At 43.2% G+C, this 25,963-nt stretch overlaps 1 protein-coding gene across 3 annotated transcripts in view; it reads left to right on the top strand.

Annotated features, from left to right (window-relative positions):
• Window positions 1-476: 476 nt before the first annotated feature.
• The window catches only part of Man1a1 (mannosidase alpha class 1A member 1), a 179,451-nt gene continuing 153,964 nt past the window's right edge, over window positions 477-25,963 (top strand). The window contains exons 1-2 of one of the 3 annotated variants that reach the window (XM_041653405.1): window positions 477-701; window positions 952-1,806. In XM_041653405.1, coding sequence (XP_041509339.1) covers window positions 1,198-1,806 — 609 coding nt within the window. In that variant the 5' untranslated portion in view covers window positions 477-701; window positions 952-1,197. Of the gene's footprint in view, window positions 724-951; window positions 1,807-25,963 lie in introns of all 3 variants that reach the window. The other 2 variants (XM_041653404.1, XM_041653403.1) reach the window with 2 other exon arrangements.

Below are 25,963 nucleotides of genomic sequence, written 5' to 3' on the forward strand. Positions count from 1 at the left end.
CTCCGGGGAATCCCTATCTTGGGTAAAAAGAGGTGACTGGAGAAAAGACGCGCTTCAAAATCATCCATTGCCTCGCAATCCCCCGCGTTCTCCTCGGGATCACTAACTGGCGAGCGCAGGAGCATGCAAGCGCTACCGCATTAGCCGCGGTCACTCGAAGATCCTCCAGCTTTGGGGCTCCGGGCTGAGTGGGCTTGGGGCCGTTTAAGCTCGGACCAGCTCCGGCTCTGCGTCTCTGGACGGGTTTGACCAGGCTCCGGGGCTCAGCTCCCGCCCTCGCGCTCTGTGGGGAGCTGCAACCTCCGCGCCTCGGCCCGGCCCCCGCGAGGCTGCGCTTCCCGTAAACTCCCCGCCCTGCGCGGCCCCCTCCCCGCCTCGGCTCCACCCCCGCGGGACCCTGGGAGGCGTGAGATTGGCCCGGACGCGCTGTCACTCTCCGGACGCGTCACCGCCCTCATTTCCGACCGCCTGGAGACCGGCAGTGCTATTAGTGCACGGCGGGGCCGAGGCTGAGGGCAGCACAGTGCCTGGTTCGCTCGCACTCGCCGGCAGGTCGGCGCGCTCGCTCACCTGAGCCGTGTCCCGGGGCCGCAGGGCCACCGGGCTGCACGCGCGCCCCCGCCCGCCGGGACACGCACGGAGATGGGCAGCGGGAGAAGTTGACGAGCCCCCCACGCACGCGGCGCCCTTGCTGCCCAGAGGTGCGCCGCCCCTGCCACCGAGGTGTCTGCCGCCCTGCCTCAGATGTGCGCGGGACACCCTGCCTCCGCTACTGGAAAACTTCACCCCAAGTCCAAAGTGGGCTCCGAGGGCGGTGTCCGCAGCTGGACCGCGGGGCTGCCTGCGAGGGAACTGTCCTGCGGCTCCGGGGCGAGGGGAGGGCGGGGACCCGCTGGAAACTTTCTGACCATCTTCCTAACCACTGCGTTCTACTGTCTCCTCTCCCCGCAGGGGCTGCAGCCAGCGCTCTGTCGCGCGTGCCTGTTTGCCAAAGGAGCCGCCCCGGCGAGGAGAGCCGGAGGGAAGCCGCTTCCAAAGGGGAGACCGGCAGCTCAGACACGCGCTCTGGGCGGCCTGGATGCGCAAGAATCGGCCCCGCAGCCGCTGACGGCCGGCGGCAGCGAAGTTTGGCTGATAAGCGGCTCGGCGCCTGGCCCCTGGACAGACTGCCAACCGGCGGCTGCAGCGACCGAAGCGATGCCCGTGGGGGGCCTGTTGCCGCTCTTCAGTAGCTCCGGGGGCGGCGGCCTGGGTGGTGGCCTGGGCGGGGGGCTTAGTGGCAGTAGGAAGGGGTCTGGCCCCGCCGCCTTCCGCCTCACCGAGAAGTTCGTGCTGCTGCTGGTGTTCAGCGCCTTCATCACGCTCTGCTTCGGGGCAATCTTCTTCCTGCCTGACTCCTCCAAGCTGCTCAGCGGGGTCCTGTTCCACTCCAACCCCGCCTTGCAGCCGCCTGTAGAGCACAAACCCGGGCCCGGGGCGCATGCCGAGGACGCCGCCGCGGGGCGAGTATGGCACCGCGAGGAAGGCGTGCCCGGGGACCCCGGGGCTATCCTGGAAGACAACTTAGCCAGGATCCGTGAAAACCACGAGCGGGCTCTCAGGGAAGCCAAGGAGACCCTGCAGAAGCTGCCCGAGGAGATCCAAAGAGACATTCTGCTGGAGAAGGAGAAGGTGGCCCAAGACCAGCTTCGTGACAAGGAGCTGTTTGGGGGCCTGCCCAAGGTGGACTTCCAGCCTCCCATCGGGGTAGAGAACCGGGAACCAGCTGATGCCACCATCCGCGAGAAGAGAGCAAAGATCAAAGAGGTGAGTGCGTAAACCCTGCCAGAAATCCCACTCACGCTGCTGTTTTCTAGAGAGGGATGATAAACGGTAGGAACTTAGGGCTTCAACGTTATCGCGCAGAGGCAAGGGAGATCTGCGCTCCCACTGTTTGCCAAAGGCTGCACGTTTTCCTCTAACTACCTTAGGAGATGTGGCCGGTTAGGATGTGAGGCTGAATCTGGTTGAAGTTACATGCGGTGCTGAGCTTAAGCTATAAGAGGCAGGTGTGAGGGACTACCCGGGCAGGTGATGCACTGCCTCCCCGCCTGCTGCAGTTAGTCCACCCTGAGAAGAGTCACTGCACTGGGCTTGCAGCCCCCCTCACGAAGGCTTGCAGGTGGTTTCAAATTGAAGCTGACGATCAACGCAGGGCATCAATCACGCGTGGTACAAAGGTTATAACAGTGAGCCAGTACGCCCAGTGTTCAGTCATATGACCTTCTCCTGCCAGGTGGCATTCTGTGTGTATGTAACAGGCTGTAAACGTGAAACTTGAGACCTCCTGTCAGTGGGCCACTTACTATCCATTACCGATTTAAAACCCGAGAACTACACCACACACACACACACACACACACACACACACACACACACGGGGGTGGGGGAGACCTACTGCCTTTTGTATTACTGGAACATTTTCAGAAAAGGGGTATTCTCGGTGACGCAACAGGTCCGCCTCCACAGCAGCTCAGTAACAAACTCATCCTAGAGCAAACGTGGACTTTGGTTAAGTCCTGCGTCATTTCTTTCTGGCTGTTTTCACTTGCAGCCTGTGAGTGGCTTCTGTCAAGTTTAAAGGTGAAGGAAATCCTCTTTCAGGCTGTCATTTCAAAGGTGAAAACTGAGGACTTACAGCTCAAGAAGCAGTTAGTGACCAAGTTGAGACCTGAAAGAGGGAGCAGAGGCTTCCTTCCCATTCACCATGATCTGGGGACACGTCTCCTTCCAGGCTGCTTCCCTGTGTTTTCCTGGGACTCCAGACCTGCAGGGCTATGGTAAAAGCATGACATCCCAACTTTGGCTAATCCTCTAAAACGCATTTTAAGGGGATTTATTCTTTCTGGAGTTTTTGTTTTAATATTGGTTCAGTTATCAGGAAAGGGTCATGATAGCATTTTCAGGAAGTGAACACAATCTGGAGGCTGTTGAGAAATTTAAGGTAACTGCAGAATGGAGGCAGGTTGATTGCCATTAGATGTGCCTAAGACCAGCTGAAACTGGATAAAGTGCCGTTGAGCAAGTTCAAGTGGACTTGGGTCCCTTTTAGACGTTTCTGAGAATCCTGCCTTTTAACCCTCCAGGCCCCTGACTTTGTTTAATCATCCTTCCGGCTTTCCGCTTTACAGCCAGCCCTCTTCAGGCACAGTGGGGGAATGGGTTCTGCTATCCTGAGCAACTTTTCCCAACAGTTTTCCTTTTCTGTGAAATCCGGACAGAACTACCCTTCCTGGAGAACAGAACACGCTTCTGCCTCTTCCTAAACATCTCCCCATCCTTACCTCTTGGACTTCTTAACCAATACAGCCCATTAAAGTTTACCCTCAAATGGTCAGTATCTGCTACTGTCGATGTTTGAAGAAACTCGTTTATGCATGGCATGCTTCTGAATTCATGTGAGTGGCCAGTTAATCTGGGCTATAGTTGTAGGAACCAGAAATATTAAACACTAAAGCATTAAGAAGCTGACCATTAACGATTGAAAAGTGGATTTAGAAGAGACACAGTGTCTACTAGCAGTCCATGAGGGCAGCATTTTAGCAGTATGTATATCCGCTGGCTTGTAGACCCTTCTTATCTGTGTCTCTAAATCAGAAAAAGAACCTAATTTACCATGTCAAGGAAATTTATGAAGCCCTCTGTCATGCGGTGCCAACATCTTAGAACCTAGTTCAGACTGCCCAGTTTTACATAAAATGTTAGAACTAAATGCGTTCTTTAAAATCCCAAGCTGTCACGAAAACCCCAAGCAGTCAGCATGATTTGCTTCAGAGTTTAGTCAAAGGCCAACAGGAAGAGGGGAGAAATGAATTATGATTTTCCATTAGAATAGTTCAAGCAGACACAGTCCTTTATAAACCAATACCTCATGCTAGTCTCTTTTTTCATTGTTGTTATTACTCTTTGACAGCTTCGTGCGAGTGTGTAATTAGTTGTAGTATCCCTCCCCCCCCCCGCCACACACACATACCCTTACCCTCAATTCAAGCAATTCTACAGGACCTGGTGTTTGACCATGGGGAGGAAAAGTGGTTGTCAGTTGAGGGTGACACATTATACTCCACTTTTATATATTAGCTTCTATTTCCTGCATTATAGGCAGCTTGCCGTGGTCTCAGTAGCTTTTACCTTGGTTCTGTTCTTGTTTCTGTATGTTCTAGTTGTTTTCATACTTACGTTCCTTATTGTGCTTGAATATGCTAAAACTTTTATAGTTAAAGTTTAGAAGCTATAGAATTGAATTTTAGTCAAGCTTTTATTTTGTAAGTTTGGTTCGGAGGCAGTTCACACTGTTTTTATATTGCTGACGTCATTGTGTTGTTGGTACCACACTGGATTTTTAATAAGTTTGTGTCTTAGGGGAGGTAGGCTGTTGATTTGAAACAGGACATTGCCTCAGACAAAAGGTATTGAATGAATTCTACAAATTCCAATAATGATGGATTTGATGTAAACTCTCATCTTCCCACCCATGTGAAAACCTTGTAAGAACATTTATCCTAGAATTTCCCTGATTTCTGTTACATGCCAAATGTGTTTTTTAATTGTCGTGAATTTGATCTCCATAAGATTTTACTCAAGTTATCCTGTACATTAAAAAAAAAAGGTTAAAAGTTAAGTAGCTTCATAGAATTACTAGGAACGGGTTCTATTTTCCTTTCTACTGCACCTTTTTTAATAAATTATCAAGGCTTTTCAAGTTTTTTTGTGGGGCAGTCACAATGGTGAACCTACACTGTACCTTAGGATGAAGGCCCTTATCTACTTTAACAACGAACATACTTTTCATTTTCTGAAGTTGGGGAGTATTCTGAGTGATAGAAGAAAACAAGTCACCCTTCTCAGACTGGAGTCCCCATAGCATAAGAGGGGCGTGGAGTTCTGCAGGCTGGCAGACTTGGGTCTGTCACGTGAGGCTTTAAGACCTGGCAGCTATAGTCACAGCTGCCTTCCCTTTCGTTCCAGGCCTATTTGTATACTCAGACACATAAGAAAGGTGACTAATAAGTAAAACACATTTTGTTACATCTTACAATAGCACTAGTGGTGTGTGTGTGTGTGTGTGTGTGTGTGTGTGTGTGTGTTTGTGTGTGTGTGTTTGTGTGTGTGCGTGTGTGTGTATGTGTGTGTGTGCCCATGTGTACTGAGCACAGTTTACAGCTTATGTTAAACATTAACTATCTGCCCTTTGGCTCAGATGTGAGGATAAGTTACCTTGACAAACTGAAACAAAACCACTTTTATTTTGAAACAGCTTTCCAGGTGACTTTTATGGGTTTCAGTGTGGAAAAGCACATTTAGAGCATAATGAAGCTCTCCTTTGAAGTCCTGTGCCAAGGGGCTAGGACACTTTTGGGTTGTTTGCCAGTCCCTCGGCCCCTCAAGCCCTGCTACTTGATGCTCCTTATAAAACAGATACTAACTAGTACGGGCCCGTCCCACGCAGGGATCCCACAACAAGGGAACTGTTGAGATTTGTGAAGGGTTCTGTCTTCACCAAGAAGATGAAGTCAGGAATTCAACAGTGTAAAGACTAGAGTAGGTGCTAGCTGTTGAAGTTACATAAGCACGAAAGGCTGGGAGTGGAAGTGAATTGTCTTCAGTTTCATTTTCTGCAAGCCATGCCTCAAGTCCTAGAAAGGAGATACCTTGATTCCCTTCCATCGGGCAGCTAAGATTCACGTAAAGGAACTGTGCATAGGATTTAGAACCTGGTAAAAGTGCTAAAAAACAGCTTAAAAATATCCACCCCATACTGAAACTTTTGTAGCAGTCCTCAGGTGAGCTAATCAGCTAAACCATCTTGAGAACCTGAAAAAATGCCTGTCTGAGAGATCTTAGTTTCTTGGGATTTACCGCAGAACTTACATACTTGAATTATAATGTTTTCAAAGCTTTGATACATAACTTCGGTACTAACAGGGGCTTTCAAGGTATGTGTCAAGGTCACAAGGGAAGAATATGGACAGATGCCTATGAAGGATGAAGGCTCAAATGCAGAGGGATGTGAAGTGCCCAGGACCTAACTTCACACCCTAACTCAATAGGCTTTTAATTTCTTTTATACCATATAGGAACCATAAACATAATATGTTTTAATTAGCCACAATAAGATAACAGAGGTAAAGGAAATGATTGGCAAAATTACCTAAATAAATAAGAAAGGAAAAGGCTAATTTAAGGGAGATGGTATGTTATTTGGAGGGGAAATGGCTTTTCCCTTTGTTGATAGCCCGCTGCCTTGCCTGATGGTCAGTATCTGAGCTCCCTAAAATCACCTCCATGCCTCATGCTCTCTTAAAAATCCCTTATACTAACGCTGAAAGTTAGTTTTTGGTTACCAACAATATACCAGGAAAACACTAGCCTTAAGGTTTTTTTTTATTTTAAAAATTAAACGTATGAGTTAGATCATAAAAGATTACAGCTGCACGAGACCCATTTGGCACCTTGGCTCATCATGTGCACTGTGGTGGAGTATCCAAAACACCAAGATTTTTCTGGAAATCACCAGTTAGTGGCAGAGTTGGATTGAGAATAGAAGTCCTGAGTACAGTTCACTGTCCCTCTTATACTTAAATTCCTAAATGGATTCCCAAAATGAGTATTAGCAGGATGGTCATATTTGTTCTCTACAGACCCTAATATAGAATGAGCATAAAACACACGAGACCCAACTCTGTCTTATTGTAAAGTTTACTTGATGGGTTTTAAGTAAGCCATAGTAAGCTTAAAAATATAGTACTGTGGACGTGACTCACAAGATTGTTTTTAAGATTACACATCTAAGTGTGATGTGATGTGTTTTCTCTGTTTATAAAGTTCTCTACAGGAGTAGAAGCGTTTGTAACCGTCACACTCTATATGTTTGTGGAGAGAAGTGGTGAAGAAGAAAGGGAGAAACAGAAAGATGTGGGTGCCCAAAGACAGAGAGGTACAATGACTGGGGGAGCTCTTCAGACTGTAAATGCATGTGCTCTCCACCCATTTCTTTAGATAGCAGAATTCATAGTTAACGTGAGAGGATGCTATAGGCTTTTGTTGGTATATATACATTAAAACACACACACACCAATCCATGGGCCTCTCTGTCTCCTTTAGGTCCTGGAAAGGCTGTCTGAGTGCACTGTGCAATCCCCTCTTCTGCCTTGTCCACTTGCAGCCAAATGAGAGTTAGAACTATGGCTCTGGACCCAGACTACCTGGATCTGAGTTGGGCCTCATCACACACTAGCTCTGTGACCTTCATCAAGTTGCTTAATGTCTCAGAAGGTCATTTTCCTTATTTATCACATGAGGGTTATGTTAGCACCTACTTTGGACCATAAGGTGTAGAAGTGATCTTGCACAAAGAGCTTACATGGTAACTGGTGTGCATCTGGTACACAGCAAATGCTACTTGCTATTATGTCACTGCTGTTCCTTCCCAGGGGACTTTATTTCCTACGCTGATTAATAAGCCAAGGATATAGTGATAGAATTTCAAAAGACAGTTATAATAATTAAAATTGGGTTTTGATGATGAAGGAGATTCATGCGCAGTTCCAAATGATCTTACCAGATAGGTGTGGTTTTTAATTGTACTCTGATCAACTCTAATTCCCTTACATTGCTAAATTCCAACAAGCCTCAGTCTCTTAAACTACCTTTAAACTTGACTACTCCCGGTGTACGCTTCATGTTTCTGTACTCGGGATCATGAGTGAAAGAGGAACTCGTTTCTACAGTCAGAGAGGCTTTCTCGGAAGTTCTCAGGGTTTTCACAGTCAAGCTGCCCCCTTAAGTACTGACATCAGTCCTCAGAATAGACTGAGCAAAGTTGAGTTTTAACTTGTTTTGTTCGTGGAGGGATGTGGCAAAGAAGTAAGAAGAAAATTATAGTTTAGATTTGGCCAAAATTGTGTAACTATGATAAACTCTATAACAAGAGCTAAGCACCTGATGCTCAGTTTGTGAAAATTAGTTATATTTTATATAATAAAAGCTCTTGGCTTTTTTTTTTGAGAGTTTCATATTGAATTTAACTGTATCAGGTTTCATATCAAAAAAGACCCTCGGATATCTTGAGGCCTCATACTCACCTCACCTATTGGCCGTGGGGCTCAAATGGACTTCATGAATGCCCTCGGTGCCGTAAGGATGCTCCAATGGACTTCATGAATGCCCTCGGTCCCTGAAGGATGGGCTGCAGCAGTGCAGATCACTGCCTGAGTAGACCAGCTCCCAGGGTGACTCTAATGGGCACCTGTGCCTGGGAGACGGGCTGGCCCTGCTGTGGCCCTCCTGCCTCCTCAGCCCTGCTGAGAACAGCTTGGAGAGAGACAGAGCAGCTTCAGACAGTCCCTGAAAAAGCAATGCTGGCTGATGTTTGCTCTTAAGATAACAGAGGCCACTCCACCCCACCTCCACAGGGTCGTGATAAAGATTTCTGTGATCATCAGGAACCTGAAAGAACAGCAAATGAGATTACGGTTTAAGAGCATTTAAGAATCAGTGCTTGCCTCTTGTGAATCAGAGAGTCAGGTAAATCAGAGCCCAGCAGTCCTGCACTTAATGCAGATAGATAAAAGAGAAAAACCCAATGGCCTTTGTGTTTCTGTGGCTTTTTTTTTTTTTTGGTAAGCCTGATGCTCTCACTTTCTGCTTTTCTCTTTCCCTCTCTCCCTCCCTCTCTCTACCCCTCTCTCTCTCTGCAGTCTGTCTTCGCAGATCATACTTAAGTACTCAGCCCCCAAGTTGCTACACTCTTCTCTGATCTGAGCAATACGATACTAACTTTTATCTGCATTTTTATGTATTTCTGTGTAGTTTTTTTTTTAAAATTAGATTGCCTAGAGTCCAGGCCCTCCCATGACTGTTTATCATGAGAACTTGATGTGAAGGTAGGTTTGAAAATGAGGTGGAAATCAAATGAATAACACCCGGTTGTGAAAGAATAGAGTTTAATCATACAGTACAACATAACTCTAAGACATTTTTTGTTGCCACACTCCTGGGGAAGCCTGTTTGTATATGCCAAGGGTTTATGGGAACGGGTGTGGCAGTGATTGTTACACCAGCCTATGAATGACTGTGGTTGAGGGACAAACTCACGGCCTGCAAGCCCCACCGCTCTTGATGGAGTCTCTGTTCTTGTCAGATCCTTTCTAGTGAATGGTCTTTTCCGGATCTCCCGAGGAGCACTAACCTAAGGGACGAGAACTTCAGAGATAAACACTCCTGGCCCTTTCTGAGGGTGACAGTCTAGATTCCTGAGCTGAACCTGAGGCTGTGATGGTCTGAAGTTCATTTTCCTTTCAGGGGAATATATCTGCTCAAGCCACTAAACACCTGTGCTTGGTCATCTTATCTTTGTCAGGGCATAAGTGAAAAAGACAGGCGTGGATGCTTAAGGTAGCGCATGGGTGCGTGCCTGTCTGTCTCAGCCTTGTTTTTAGCTGTTAGGACTTTACCCTTCATGGATGTGGAGCATGTAAAAGGCTACGGCATTGAATGTGCTCGGTCGAAATTGTTGTTCTTTGCTTTAGCAAGGGAGAAAGTAAATCTTAGAAGCAACTCATGCCTTTCCTGTGCTGTTTTCATTGTAAGCCAAGGCCTGTTTTTGCAAAGACAGCTGAAGTGTAGGTGAAGGTTGCAAGTGGATTTAGCACTCTGTGTCTGTCTAATGTGCTAACTCACTCACGGTTGCGACCATACTACCGAGGCATGCTTTTATTGCTTAAATTATCTTATGTTGCGTTCTGAAAGCATAGTTGATCACATAAAAGCATCATGATTTACCATTTCTTTGAACCTGAGCATTAATTATTTTTAATATTAAAACTGCTAAGATGAGCCTTTGTCGGGTAACTTCATCTCCTTTTTCCTGTAAGTAGGTTGGACTGAAAGATCGCAGTAGCCGGAGTGTTCCTCGAAGCATCTCTCTTTGCATCAGTGGCATACTGAAGGCAGTCTACTAAATCTTTATGGATTTTGTGGTGATGAGACAGTGTTTTGAGTTGGATTGCTCCACTCTCCAGAAGCTCAACCCCACTCAGTTTAGCAGTTGGTCTTCATTTTGAAATTGAAGTTAGTATTTTCTCCTTGAGTCCCTGAGTGCTGCGCGTCTGCCGATCCGTGGGTGGTGGGAGAGATCTTCCTTGGTTCAGATTCATTTGGCATGTTAATATTTAAAATAAAAATTGAAGGTTAAAAATAGTCCAAACACCCTTTCAGAATGACTTTTTTGATGCCAAAAATGGAAGTCCTTGCAGAGTTGAATTCTTAAAAAAAACTTACCCATAGGACACCATTTACACCTTGTAACCACTCACCTTATGTTTGAAAGAGCAGGCTAATCTTTTTGTGGGTTAAAGACCTTTGGTGGTGTAAACAAGCATGCTTTTTATTTAAGTTATTTCTAAATAGAAGGAAAGCCTGGTGTTAATGAAGTTAGGGATCTCTCTCTTTGTTCTGATTTTGGGCTAATTCCTTCAAATCAAATGTTTGTAGTTGCAGTATATAGGATGTTTAAGAGCTACCTATTTGAAAACGTATCAGTATTCATCCAGACCTTGAATAGTTCATACAATCCTGCTAGACACCAGAACTATTCAGATTTGGCTTTGAGACTGTGTTGACATGATGAATAACGATTAACATGAATCTAATATATTATTTTTATAAACAGTGGTTTGAGAGGATGGCAGTTTTAGAATATTTAAGATGCTGATTCCGGAAACATGTTATTTTTGTAGTCATCTGGCAGTGTTGAAGGTTGTATCTCGTCAGCTATAGATTTTCAGTTCACAATTAGAATGCCTGAGGAGTGCATATTCTGATTTAAGGAGTTATTAGCACGAGTCAGCAATTTTATACGGGATTCTTATTAAGAAACATAAGGGGACTCTTATGTACTGTAAAGGACGCTTTCTTTGATGGTCGGCTGAGTGTTAATAAATTGTACAATTCACTCCTATGAAGCACTTTGGCTAGTCTTCATTATGTAATCCTCCTGGGGTTACTCAACATAGAATGCGTTTAGAAGAATTCAGTAGCTTCAAAAGGGAAGGTCAGTGGACTCGAGGAGCATAGGGGATGAAGATGATTTATTAACTGCTATTGAGAACTACATTAGCAGATAGAGTGAATAAAATTATGATGTATTAGGTATTGTCTGAGTAATAAGAAAAAGTCAGTACAGCTTAGAATTCCTTGTCTTTGTCTTACTTTAAGAATCCAGGATTTCTGTGGCATAGGCTCTTTATGGTCATTAATATATTCCAGAACTCATGCCAGGAGAAGGAGAAAATCTGTTACTTATTCTACCGAATGACAGCCGATCGCCAGCTCCAGGCCTTGCCCTAAATAGGACCCATCAGATGTGTGCTAGATGAACACACATTTTCTTTCTTTTTTTTTTCTTATGTGTAATTTGTTTTTATTTTTTTTTAATTTATTTATTTATTAAGGATTTCTGCCTCCTCCCCGCCACCGCCTCCCATTTCCCTCCCCCTCCCCCGATCAAGCCCCTCTCCCTCATCAGCTTGAACTTCCCACAGGTCAGGGAACACACATTTTCAGACAGCAGCAGGAGGAACTCTGGCTAATTGACCTCCTTTTAAGTAATCACGCGAGTACTCCCGGGCTGCCAGCCACTGGGCGTTGACTAGGACTTGAGTTCTGTTTTGTTTTTTTTTCCCCCAGTCAAAAGTCATAACAATGATATCTAGTAGCTGAGGAGAATAATGAATATAGAAAATGACCTTTTCCAGTTTTAAAGCTATTTCTTAGAATGATTTATACAATGAAAACAGTATTTGTTCTATTATGTGACTTGTAAACTGGCTGAAAAAGTGGTTCATAAAAAAAAAATCCTTGGAGCAAATGTAGCATAAATAAATGTGATATGACTGTTTGGAATATGGAAAAAGCGTAAATGACTGCAGGATGCTGTTAAAGGTCAAGACGTTTTCAGAGTCAAAAAGCTGCGGCCACTTGAAAAGTCACTCTGCCTCTGTTTTACAGTCAACATTTTGTTTCTCAGGTCTGTGGTTCTTAAAGAGTCCTCAGTTATTTCTGTTGATTATTTTCTTGGGTCATGACTATATTTTGTAAGAGCCGTCATTTTCCTTGTATTGTGATCTTGTTGTATATGATACATCTAATTAAATTTCGCTTTTCCATTCTTAAGAAAGTTTTTGAGATAAAAGTATTTTAATAAGCCGTGCTGGTCGTGCCTCAGCGGGACTGTAAAAATCTTGGCTTTTCCGTTCTCACTTTCAAAAGATAAAATTATGGGGAAGTATTTTTTTAACCAGAGAAATCAGAATTTCCTCAGTGTCTTCTTCCTGTAAGAAAAGCGTTGAAAGAGAAACTTAGTATTTTCCTACCAGATTAATGTCGTACTTCCTAAAAACACGCTGTCTCATTTTACCAGAGCATGGCAGAGTTCTGTGGAGAACACACATTTGCAAATGGTCTCTTTTCTAATCCGTTCTGCAAGTTCATCTTTTCAAAATAGCATTTCTCTCCTGTTGCCCCACTAAGTGTCCTAACAGTTCCCCATTTCTCCTCAGAAGTGATTTAAGCTGACATCCATCAGAATTCCCTTGAGAATCCAAGAAAGCCAGGATAGATGACCAGGCTCTGCTGAGCTTATTATTTCGTGGGACTGGGCGGGTATTTTTAGCATGACTCCAGGTAATGCTGAAGCTTCTGGTGAAATGGCTTGAGTCGAAGAACAGTGTTCTGGAATGTTGCTCTTTTTGTCTGGGTAGCATGGTGACATTGCTTTGTTCCCCTCTTTGCTCACTGGGAAAGACTCTGTTTTCATTGAACTTGTATAGTTACTGTCTCCGAAACGCAGCTCATTTAGGGTTTTTCTTTATCTCATTCTCTTGCAAAAAGGGCATCCTCTTGCTTGCTCAGTCTGTGTTTTTAGCAAGTCCTTGCTCCATTTTCTTTAAAAGCTCTCCTGTCTCTTAAGTGCCCATGCCATTTATTATTTCTCTCCTTGAGCCTATAGGTGACAATATCACTGCTTTATCGATCACCTTCCTATGGACATCAGAACCCTTACAAGTGGAGACACCTTTTTCTGTCCAGTAGGTTTCTGGCCCAACAGTGGATGGCAGAAAATAGTTCATCATAAATGTAACCAAAATGAGGATCAACTTAAGCACAGGGCCAAACATCTTTCCGACCTAGTGAGGCTGTATGCCAGAGAGGAAACTTTTCATAGCCTTCTTTCCCACACCTGTGAAATGAGGCCACTAATTCTCTTTTACAGAATGGTTACAAGCATTAAAATAGAAAAAGCATATGAATCTCTCAGCATGATGCTTGACAAGTGATATCACTTATTAAACAGCAAATTTTTTTTGGTAGCAAGTAGAAATTGGTTGGAGTAATAAGTGTGGACTTTCATTAAGAAAAACATTTTGAAACCAGGTGGTGGTGGCGCACACCTTTAATCCCAGTATTTGGGAGGCAGAGGCAGGTGGATCTCTGTGAGTCAGAGGCCAGCCTGGTCTACAAGAGCGAGTTCTAGGACAGGTTCCAAAGCTACAGTGAAACTTTGTCTCAAAAAACAAACAAACAAACAAAAAAACAAACAAAAACAAAAAAGAAAGAAAGAAAAAAGCATTTCTAACCTAGGATCATGTTGGGAATTTGAGGGGACCCTGGAATGCAAAGTGATACCTTCTCAACACACACACAGAGATACAAGCAAATACACACACCAAATATACATATAGGAACATACACAAGTATAGACACACTCATACACATACCACACATATACTCACACACATAAGACACACTGAAATGCTGAAATGCACACACAAACGCTACACACACACAGACACACACACACAAATCTACATAGTAAGTAAATTGAGTATAAGAAGTTATTTACAGGATATAAATGCAAGTATTTGCTATAGTGTATTAACCAAAATCTTCAATTTTTTGTTTACACTTTCATTTTAGTTGTGTTTGCCCAAACACTTGCTTCCCATGGCAGGAAAAAAACCACACCGTTTGCTCCAGTCAGTTGCCATCCTACAGAAACAGTGGTCATCCTTAGGAAGGCCACCCAGGGCGCTAACCCAGTTTTCATCCGCTCATCAGTGTCCAGTCTCCTTTGGTGTTTAGCCTGATGCTCATTTCTGGAGGCAGGAAAGAAAGCCAGGAGATGGCTGAGTCTGGATGACACTATGCAAGCATTGGAAGAAATATTTTGTGAACTGAAATGCTGCGAGTGTTTTAGCCCTGTGCATAAATTTAGCTCGATAACTTAGGTCTGTGTGCTTTCGGTTTGGAGTGCATCTACAGCCTTAGTGATAATACATGCTCCCTATTAGTTTTGTTGTAGCTTCCACCACATCGGCAGCAGACGGTTCTAGTGCCTTTAAAATAGGAATTAAAGAGTCAGATGGGAAACAGCATTAATAATTTGGTCAGCTTTAATCTGCTCCTGATTAACCTTGAAGTTCGTACCTAAAAGACTAGATTTGAAAACAGGATGTCAACAAACAGCCTCAGAGTTTGCCTCCTCTTGGTGAATGTCACACTTTGAAGACTTTCTGAAGAGCACTTAACTCTTTTTATTCTTAACCAAAGAAGCTACATATATTCTTCAGATGTAACCTAAAATAATAGCTTTTAATCTATAGCATTACCATTTGCTTTTAAGGATTTTTAATATAAAAATTCAAAGCAGGATTTTTTTAAATATGAAAAGTGACACAGAAAAGTCAAAGATGTTCTTTGCTGGTTTCAACATTATTTGACTTCCCTTTTTCCTAACTGTATTTGACCTCTCCACCCTGAATGTATATTTTGCAGGCTTAGAATTTTGAATGTTTGTCCTCAGGAGTAGGGGAAAGAGTACAGCTAACATGAAAGTAACTCTCTAGTTCCCTGCCCTTTAGTAGTCCTGAATTTTATAAGGCAAGAAAACAGTTTGAATTCTAAGATTCAGCTTAGTAAAATGAAGTAAGATGAGGTGGTTTAGAGCGAGCCTTGGGGGAGGGAGCAGTGCTGTCCCTGTCTTTCTTGATGCTCCTCTCGAAGCCCTTCACAAGAGGCCTATGCCCACAGGTCTGGAAATCTGTAAAATCACTTCTATGGTTGTAGTTCTCCACCCACCTGTGATCTGGAGAATTGCACTCCAGGTTTCCTAAGGAGAACAGTAGAGTCAGGGTTCACTAAGGATTTCTTCGAGGACTAGCTGCAAGCATTGTAAACTGGCCTGCCAGGTATTGGTTTGAGTTAACGCTAGTAGAGTCTTCCTTCGGGCAGCCACTCTGGATGTATTGCTTCTTAGAGATTTTCAGGGATTCCCCTGCTTGTCGCAGATGGAAGGCGATTAAGGGTTTTGTAGCCCAGCATGCCGCAAGCAATCGGGAATTAATTTCCATGATGCTGTTTGATTCCCTGCTAGCTGCCTTGTTGTCATCCTCCACCCATACTGTTCATCGCACTCCATCCCCTGCATTCTCTCTCAGAGGGAGACTGTGCACGGTACTCTCGTCAGATTGCTAGCCGCCTTAATTGCAAGGCCTGGCTCCAGTTCTCAGGAGAGCAGTGCCTTCCTTTTTGGAAGCCAAAGAGGGAAATTCCAGACGTGCGATTTGTACAAAGACAGATCACCATTCCCTTGACCTGCAGGGCTCTTACTGTGCTTCAGAATTCCTGAGGGAGAAAGCTGTCAAGGTGCATGGTTGGTTAGCATATCTGGGGGCCTTTTCTTTTCCACGGAGTTGCTTGAAGGCCATTTCAGGAAGCAGTGCCTTTGATTGATCTGTGGTCTTAGGCATCACCTTAGTGTGCACAGTGTTTGCCACAACACTAGGGGATTTTCACAGATGGACTTTCAAGGGCTGGTGTGAAGGAGGCAAGGAAAACTGGCAGGCCGGAAAGGTTTTCCTCTGGACCTTCAGGAAGCCTATGCCCTGTACTGCGTTCTGGAGCATCTCACAAACCCCAGGGGCTCCGAGTGTATCAGTGGCTGTGGGAGAGAGTTATCTGTACGTTTCCTGCATTCTAAAATTTTCCCATAGCTACTTAACAGGACTCCAAGTTAGATTTAGTCATTTTGAATGAGGTTTCTTATATAGTCCAGGCTGGTCTCCCAGTTAGTATGTAGCCAAGGATGACCCTAAATTTCCTGTCCTCCTACTTCCATCCCTGAAGGTTCACCATTCCAGGTGTGTGGTACCAATACCAGATTTATTAGATGCTTGGGGTTTTAACCCAAGGTTTTGCTTATGTTAGGCACTCACTCTACCAACTGGGCTACATCCCTACCACTATGTCCCTTTTAAAAAATGTATTTCTTAATTGTTTTTATTGAGCTATATATTTTTCTCCACTCCCTTCCCTTCCTTTTCCCTCTCCTTCTATCCCTTCCCATGATCCCCATGCTCCCAATTTACTCAGGAGATCTTGTCTTTTTCTCCTTCCCATGTAGATTAAATCCATGTATGTCTCTCTTAGGGTCCTCTTTGTTGTCTAGGTTTAAAGATGGATTTTTAATTGAAATAGAGATGCATCATGTCCCTCCTCCCTTTCCTCCCTTCATCCGCTTTCTGCTACCTTCCCTTAAACCCTCACCATGTCCCCCTCAAGTTAATAGCTTCTCCTTCATTATTACTGTTACATACACACATATATATGTACAGCTTGCTGAGTTCATTTTTTGTTGTTTGTGTATATCTGATTTCAAGGCTGACCATTGAGCACTAGACAGGCAAACAGGGGACTCATCCCTAGGAGGGACTAATTCTCCCTCTCCCAGCACTCATTAGTTGTTGTCTGCAGTTCTTTGTCTAGGGGTGAGACCTTGAGAAATGATCAATTTTGATTTGATGTTTTAAAAGTATTTCTTAATTGACTCTTTAAGTATCCACTTTTACATTTCAGGTATATTTGGTTTACGATCACAACAATGGCATTGCCTGATGATGTCGTCTCTGTGCCTAGATTTAAAAGCCAGGTGGCTATTTAGTGCCACACACCTATTAAAAATGGCTTTTCCATTGTGCTCCCCAGCGAGCTCCATTCTTTGAATGAAATGGGTCTGCTGTTCTTGTTTTCTTAACCTGTACGTCTGTACGAACTTAAAGCAGAGTGTGTAGATTTTAAATCTCATCTTTGCATAGATTTATTTCTTTCCTTTTCTGCCTGAGAAGGGAGAAGTTGGACAGGAGGGATGGCACTGTCTTCATCTCATACTTTAATTACAAAAGGAAAATCTATGTTCAGTTTGTTGTGGAAAGCCTCTCTTGAGAGTAATAGCTTGTTCAACATCAACCATTTTTATTAGTATGACTATATATGTGCATATTATACTTTAATGATATGTATATGCACAGTATATATGTGCATAGTTATATATGTGCAGGGTGTATATATGTATAGTAAACACTTGGGTATGTATATGCATAGTAAACACATGCAGTTTTAGCTCTGGATTGGTGAAGAATTACCAGCTAACAACTGTGTCACATTCGTCAAGAATTTATGGAGGTACTATGCAAACCTTTTTACATTTTTTACTGAATTCTTGGAAAGCCCTGTGAGTTTTATATTATGTTCCCCTTTTTACACTTAGGAAATTAAAGCTGAGAAAAGTCATGCAAAATGTGCATGGTTGCATAACTCCTGTGTGCTTCACTATATATATTTGCCTGGTCCCAACACCCTTTCTTCTCTCCTAAGCCCTATGTCTGTTGACTCCCCTCAGCAGCAGGGCTTGGGTCTCTCCAGGGTCTTGTTTACCTTGAGTAAAGAAGCCTGTGTCACAGTTGCTACCTTCATCCCATACTTCAATTATAAAAGGAAAATCTGTGTTCAGTTTGTTTGGAAAAGACTCTCTTGAAGGTAATAGCTTGTTCAACATCAGGCATGTTTATTACTGTGAATACTTCCATATATATAGATATACATATATATATACATACATCCATACATAGATACACACACATATATCATAATGACATGAATATGCAACCCTTAATGATAAGTATATGCATATACATTAATACTATATATACCTAGGGTTCAGAATTTTAAGGGATAGCTTATGAATGTTTAAAGCAATACTTTAAATAATTATATGCATTTATTATATTTAAATATATGTAAGTAAACTTATTTAAGTAATAATTAAAGTAAAATAAAGTATGTATGCATGTAATTATTTAAAGTAATGCTTTAAACATTCATGAAAGTAATGAGGTGCTGTGGAGAGTTGTTTATATCAAAGCAAAGAGAAAGACGATAGACACCGGAAGAAACAAATAGGACAACTATGATGCTTGAACTTTAAAAATATATAATAGTTAAATTTTTAGTCAAGGAATCAGTCTATAGAGTATGATCATATTAACACAAACGAAGCTCAAACTTTAAGTTCATGATGAGGTACATTGCCCCCCCCCCCCAAAGAAAATCTACAAATTTAAGTGATAATGCTACTGACTTGGCGTTGAAGTTTTTGATCCAGAAGGTGGGTGGTAAGCTTAATGGTAGAGCACTTGTCTCGTGTGTGCTGCTTTGGGGCCATCCCTGGCACTTGCAAAGAAGCAACAACAAAGGCCACGTTCAGTTCCTCTTAAGAGACACATCCACACATTATAGCACTTTTCAGAATATGTATACTAACCAATAATAGTAACCATTGCACTCAATTCTTTTCATTTAATAGAACAGATTAGGAATGACTGCCAATACTCATACAAACACTGAGAGTTATCACTCAAAGGCACTGGAAAGTCTGTGGTGATCAAGAGAGATCCAGCATTGCCACCATGGGATAAAGAGGGTAGAGGGCACAAAAGCAGTGTAGGCAGTGTTGTGGTAGGGCAGATAGATGGCGAGGGTCCTTGCCAGGTGTTCAGATTTTACCTGGGGGAGTAAAGGACATGTCCAAAGACTTGGCGGTGATCCAGATGATTGTGGTGACATATAACTGGGTGGTAAAGATTAACAAAGTAGTGTACCCTTCACATATTTAAAAAACAATGTGTAAAACTTGGTGACTGCTAAAATGAGAAAATGAGAGGAGAAATAGAGAAGTGGAAAATTGTAGGTTCTTTTCGCAAGCATGGTGGGTGAAGGAAGGGTGAGTGTACTCTGTGTGTGTGTGTGTGTGTGTGTGTAGACCTGTGGTAACCATGCTTTGGGAGAATGCTTCAGGCAGGCGGAAGTTACCAAATGAAGACTCTTCTAAGGGGGAATATATAATTCTGGAAAGGTTTAACCCAGAGACGTACATGTTGAGATCATTAAATCCTGAAAGCCAATAAGAAGTACCAGTACATTTTCCTATTAGAAGAGACAAGGGCCCAGAAGTCTGAATAATATCATATTTTAAAGGATATGCAAGCAAAGAAAAAGAGATGTGAAAAGAAACTTGTAGAGTGTGGCACCCTGGACCATTTTCCAACTTTTAATATTTTAAAGGAATGAGTTTCAGCTGTCTCCAGCACTTCTAAGGGATGAGGACCTAGAATTGTCCTTTGGAGTTGATAATAGGTAGGATGAACATGACTCCAACTGGGGCAGATTCATATTGCACTAGAGGAATGACATTCAAAGTACTCTTAGGGTCACTGTGGATGGTATGGAGAACTGAGGTGATAGCGGCAATATGATGAGTAGCTACAGGAAGACTGAGTAGAGACACAGGCAAAGTTGACATTGTGAAGAACATTGTGGAATTGGCGGGCAGAGGTCTCTTCCCTCAGTAGATGGCTTTCTTTTTCATTCCCATCATTTAGTGACGTTATTAGTGACTTTCTTGTTTCTCTGATAAACACCACGACCAAAATCAACTTGGAGGCGGCATTATATCACTTCACAGCTTACAGTCCACCACAAAGGGATGTCTATGGCAAGCACCCAGGGCAGGAACTTAGAGATGGCAGCTGAAGCAGAGGGCATGGAAGAGTTACGTACTTCCAACATATAACAGTAGTGTAGATTCTGTGCCATTAGAAATTGGAAGTCCACAATTTTCTCTTTTATTTTACAAAAGGTTACAATTAAGAGATTGCCCTGAGTCTCAGAAGAGATGTTGGACTTTGAAATAGTGTGGAAACTGTGAAAGACTCTGGGAACTGAACAGTTTGCATTGTTGTATGAGCCTGTGGGGGTCAGGGAGTGGAATGTGGTGGTTTGAATGAGAAAGTCCCCCATTATCTTGGGCTTTTGAACACGTGTCCCCATTTGGTGGCACTGTTTGGAGAGGTTCAGGAGGCTCAACCTTGCTGAAGGAAGTGTGTCACTACGGGTGGGCTATCTCTGCTTTGCTCTCCCTGCTTTGTGTTGGTGATTGAGATGTGAACGCTCAGCTCCCTGCTCCTGCAGCCATGCCTGATGCAAGCTTGCTGCCATGCTTCTGGGATGTGATCAGTTCTTACTTCTCTGGAACCGGAAGTGGAACACTCTTCCTGAAGTTACTCCTGGCTGCTGTGCTTTATCATGGCAATAACAAAGTACCGCCATTCTTGCCACTGTGAAGACGGCAGGCAAGCAGGCCAAGGTAGTCTGCCCTCCTACGTACCTGAAACAAAAGGAAGGCACATGGTCCCAGGGACTTCTAGATAATCTAAAATAAGGGACTGTTTGTTTGTAAAAAACATATATCCGTTCAGCATAGGTAAAGAAGAGGCTGGCGATGTATGATATAAGGAAAAGAATGGCTGTCTTGTGAGTTCAGGGCAGCAAGACCTTACAGAGCCTGCCTGGAGCCTGGATTGATCTACAGGTCTGGAATGTGTCACAACCTAAGGTCACCTTTTTCTTATCTGAAATATTCAGTCTTTTGTGACTGGCTACAACTGCTTTAGTCTTCCCTGTGCAAGCAAGCTCTCTATGAACACATCTCAGAGTTTGTACAACCAGTGAGTTCAAATGGTCATATTGGAAATATGCAATTTTCTTTTTCATTTTACAGAGGCTCAATTAAAAATTCCTGGAATGGAGAGTTCAGGCCCAGGTTTCCTTAGATGTCTAATCAGTTACGATTGGGGTTGGAGCAATGACTCATAGGGACTGGTGGGGTAGCCACAGTATAGCCTCCTGAGTGATGATGGGCACAGGACTACGTGGCTACACAGAGGCTTCCAAACACCCCTGCTCTATCTAGACACCTGCTTTGTTGGTGTAGACCTGCTTGTAAGAGTCACTTCATCTGGGGTTCTGCAGTAATATGCACTACAGAATGTTCTGAAACTGACTATTGATCAGCGTTAACATCTTACCATTATCCCATTAATAGTAATAGAGTGAACCAAAGCTATGTCACGTGCTTCCACTTGCTGTGATAAATAGCATCACCAAAAACAGCTTGCGGAGGAACAGGTTTTAGCTTATTGTAGCCCATCATTAAAGGGAGTGAGACAGGAACTTATGGCAAGAACAGAGGCCGGAACCATGGAGGAAAGCTGTGTGCTGTCTTTGCTCTTAGACTCATAGTCAGCTGTCTTTCTTACATAAGTCAGGTCCACCTCCCAAGGAATAAGACAGTCCACAGTGGCATGGGACCTCCTGTATTAATTGACAGTCCAGAAGTCCCTTCTACATTCATGCCCCCAGGTGGTTCTGATGGAGGAAGTTCCTCATTTGAGTTCCCTCTTTGTAATGTGTCAAGTTCAAGTTGACAACCATGATGCTAGACTTCACAGCTGGCCACTATTTAACACCTTATCCCCTTGCTGTTTCAAAATGTGATGAAAACTCCAAATTCTAATGGTGGCCAGTTAATGGGAGCATGTGCCATCATTCATGAACATACACTGTGCCATTTATTCCAACTTTACAGAATAATCACGCCTTGTTCCTCCTCTTTTGAAACCCTACCTGTCTATCAGGATTAGATCTCAGTCTTATCAATTCCATGTGTTTTCACCTGTGTGTTTTTCCTGACAGCCAGGATTTTTTTCTAAAAAAGTCTTTCTATTTTTAAAATGATTTTTTGTTTAAATGCCTCTATAATCTTTTGGCATTCTTACTGTTCCAGGTAGCACACGCACAGAAAGTGAGATACAAAGCTCATGTTTGGCTTTGTTACTTGTTAGCAGCACAGCCCTGCACTTTTGAACCCAAGTGTCTCATCTGCGACGTCATACTAATAACTAATAACTGTTTCAGGAAATGTAGGAAATGTATTAAGGGTTTGAAAAACCAAGTACCCAAGCCCCAGTCTGCTGTGTTGACCACATCCATGACAAGTCTATTACTCCCTTTCTTGTCTTGAACATGTTGTGTGTTGTGAGTGTTCTGTCACTGGGGGAACAAATGATAAAAAAAAAAAAACCTATGCTGGCTTTCAGCAGTATCAGTTACCTCTCAAGGTTCTGTGGAGTACAGCTTGTTTGATTTCTCTAAACTGGTTGTCATAAGGCTCAAAGTAAGGGGTCAGCTGATCTGGATTCTCAGCTGGAAGCTAGAGGAGAGAATCTGCTTAAAAGCACATTGGGGGGCTGGAGAGATGGCTCAGTGGTTAAGAGCATTGACTGCTCTTCCAGAGGTCCTGAGTTCAATTCCCAGCAACCACATGGTGGCTCACAGCCATCTATAATGAGACCTAGCGCCCCCTTCTGGCTTGGGGGCACACATGACACATGGAAGGAATGCTGTACACATAATAAATAAATAAATAAATAAATAGCACATTGGGGCATGATCTCTAGGTTTTTGTGTTGGGAACAATTAAAACGTGTTTTAGAAGTTTGTGTGGACAGCACACTTATTGTTATCTGTACTATAAATCCCTTAAAAAATATGACACGCTTCACACATTTCTGTGTCTCTGTGTGCAGGGGCTGTGTCACACCTCTGTGCATTATTCCCAGTTATGTGCAGGAGGTGCAGTGGTGGGCGTGTCCCTCTGTTTTCAAACATCAGCATCCCATGAAGTCCTTGCTCAGCGCAGCATTGACTTTCCCTTCTGTAGCATCTCTTGCCCCGAGCTGAAGCCTGCTTTCTGTTCTGAAAGGCCCATGTGATTAGATTGGGCTCACCAGCATACTTCCGGATAACCTTCATGTTCAGGTCAGCTAAATTAACCACAGAGAAGTTTGCTCTACTTGCTAATTTCCTCTTTCCTTGTAAAGTAACAGAGAAGTCTAAGGATTGCAGCGTCACGCATTATGGTTACCTGCACTAAGTACTTATAGATGTACAGTATTTGAAGTCAGACATAGTCCCCTGCATACATAAAGCTATTCAAAAGCCATTGCTGATTGACTGTGTAGCCTATGCCTGTGATTTGTGCTCACCCCTAATAAGCTATTACCCAAGAGCTATTTTGTGCCTTTAGTTAGAGGTAGGAGTGACCTGAATCAAAAGAAGCTCACTCTGAAGTAGTACCTTTCTATTGCCAGCAGCCACTGCTGTGTGTGCAGATACCCAGAAAGGAAAACAAAGATGTTGTCCCTAAATAAAGAAGATGAGCAAATGAACAGAAGATTCTGTGACTTCTTTGGTTTTTTGATGAAGCCCTCCCAAGTGCCTTTGATAAAGTATCTTGATTTAATCCTATTCTTCATATGTTACAGATAGGTGTTCTGAACTTGGTAGAGCTCCTGAAGGTGTCACAATGGAACGGTAATTCTGATCTCTGGTCCTTGTCTTCACTGCCTAACACCTAATGTAAAAGTTAGGAGCATAAATTCCAGAGCCAGACTCACTGAGTTTGGTTTTCTCTCTGCTACTTTTGTATCCAATAATCTGTGTTCTTGTCTGTAAAACAGAAGAAAATATAGGCCCTATTGAATGCAGCTACTGTTAAGGATGAATCGTGTGTGCATGCACACACAGTACTTAGGCGTGCTGAGAACTGGGGCTAGTGTTATGTATTGGGGTTATTATTAGAGTTGAACAATTTGCTTTGTCTCTCAACAAGGGCTATTTTGACCCCCATATTACATTTGACAATGACTGTACATAACAGTTGTCCACATGACGGGATGGGATACAGGCATCTATCGTGGAGAGGTCAGGGAGGCTGCTAATCAAATCATATGGCATTACGTAAGCCTCCTGCTTACCCCCGCCACTGACTACGCATACAAAGAAAGCAAAACAAAGAATACCCACTTCAAATCAAATGTCAGTAATGGTGAGATTGAGAAAGCCTGTTTTAAACTAGCAGATTATTCTACTTTTAGTTATTAAATGTATTTTATCTGCAAACACTATGTTTAGGTGTCCTGAGTGATTTAAAATAGTGAAGATGTTCAAAACTAAAGTCACAAGTAACTGAGTCCTATGATAAAATAAAAAAGTAGAAAAAGCCTTTTTTTGGTGGTTAAGAAAATAATTTCCTTCATGTAGCTAATTTTATATGTAACATTGTATATATTATATTTAACAGAAAACATAAGACAAGAATATATTTCATCTCTTGAATGCATATATAGGGGTTAGAACTCTCTGATAAATAGAGTGGAATGTCTATTTTTCTTAATTTCTTTATCTAGTGAGCTTTCTTCTGAGGACCATAAGGAAGGAAATTGCTTGGATTTGGGAACTTGCTGTTACTCTGTGTTTTGTGCTATAGTCCAGGTAACGATCATCGCTTAGAGTACATGCGTTGCAAGGCCTGAAGCATAAGGCTTGTGTTTACTGTAGGCTTATCCAATGAGTTACAGCCATCTTCAGCTATGCCTCTCTCCACCCGCTTCCTCTGACCCCTGTCCTCTGTACCGACTGCTTTCATCTGCCTCAGTTTAGCTCTCTGTGCTACTCCACAAACTCCAAGTCTTCATCCATTCTTGTGCTCACAGCATTGTCCTCTAGATGCCTGGTCAGTTAGTCATCAGCTCATCAACACCTGCCATGGCATAGAGTGCAGAGAACTGGTCCAGGCCTGTCCATGCTACCACCTGTGATTGCATAACTTTTTTATTTTTAAGTTGTGAAGTTTTTGAGTGTTCATTTGTAAAGTGTAATGGATTGGCTGTGTCGCTGTGCCCAAAGAGAGGAAAAACCTAGCACATAGCATCATCTTCCATTCTGCTGTCTACTCAAGGAAACTGAGAACCACAGACACAAACACAACAGTAACCTGTGCTTCCATATGGGTCCAAATGAACCTGGATGTGCTAGACATCAGGTAGATGCCCAGACATGCCCAATATGATAGCTCTGAACTATCAATATATAAAATAATAGAAGGACTTTTATATTATGGTATTTAGCAAATTCTTGACTTACATAGAGGAAGCTGTTGTGACAGTTAATATCAGCATGCAGTGCTTTGTGCAACGATATTCAGTTTTGAATTTAAGGGCATAAAGGGCATATAGGTCACCCACTTAACTTACAAAGGATAAAACATTTCTATTTAAATAATGTCTACTATATTTTAATATCTTGATTAACCGAGGAAAACGCTTATCACTTCATTTCATAACGTGATCCTTGCTAGCTTGGTTTTGTGACTCTCCAAAATGCTAATGAATCGGGAACTACTTCCTCATTGACTGTGTGATTAAGAAGGTTCAGATATAAGTGTGTCGAGCGTCTTCCAAGGATTTGTGCCAAGTCTAGCTTGTTCCCCTGGTCTAGGACTAGTAGAAGAGAGAGCTTCTTCTGTCGACTGCCACCATGCTACAGACTCAGCTGTATGCTTGCTGATCATCAGAGATCTGGACACTCAGAAGCTGAAAAGCTAGGCCAGGCCCTCCTACAACTGCAATAGAACTGTGATCCAGCCTTTCTTCAGTATTCAGTACACCATCATTCAGCATGGCGTGAAAAGACCTCGGCTTCAGCAACAAACTTCAGGGGACATACTTGAGTATCACCCTCAAAAGCTGGTTGACTTGGGCCGAGGAGGACCTTCTATTGCAGCGAGTCAGCAATTAAGTATGCTCTGCTAGGGTAATGACTATTATAAATGGGATGGGCTTGGTGGCCA

Source organism: Microtus oregoni, unplaced genomic scaffold, assembly GCF_018167655.1.
Source record: "Microtus oregoni isolate MIOR12 unplaced genomic scaffold, Mior012 000006F_ref0000085, whole genome shotgun sequence".
Lineage (NCBI taxonomy): Eukaryota > Metazoa > Chordata > Mammalia > Rodentia > Cricetidae > Microtus > Microtus oregoni.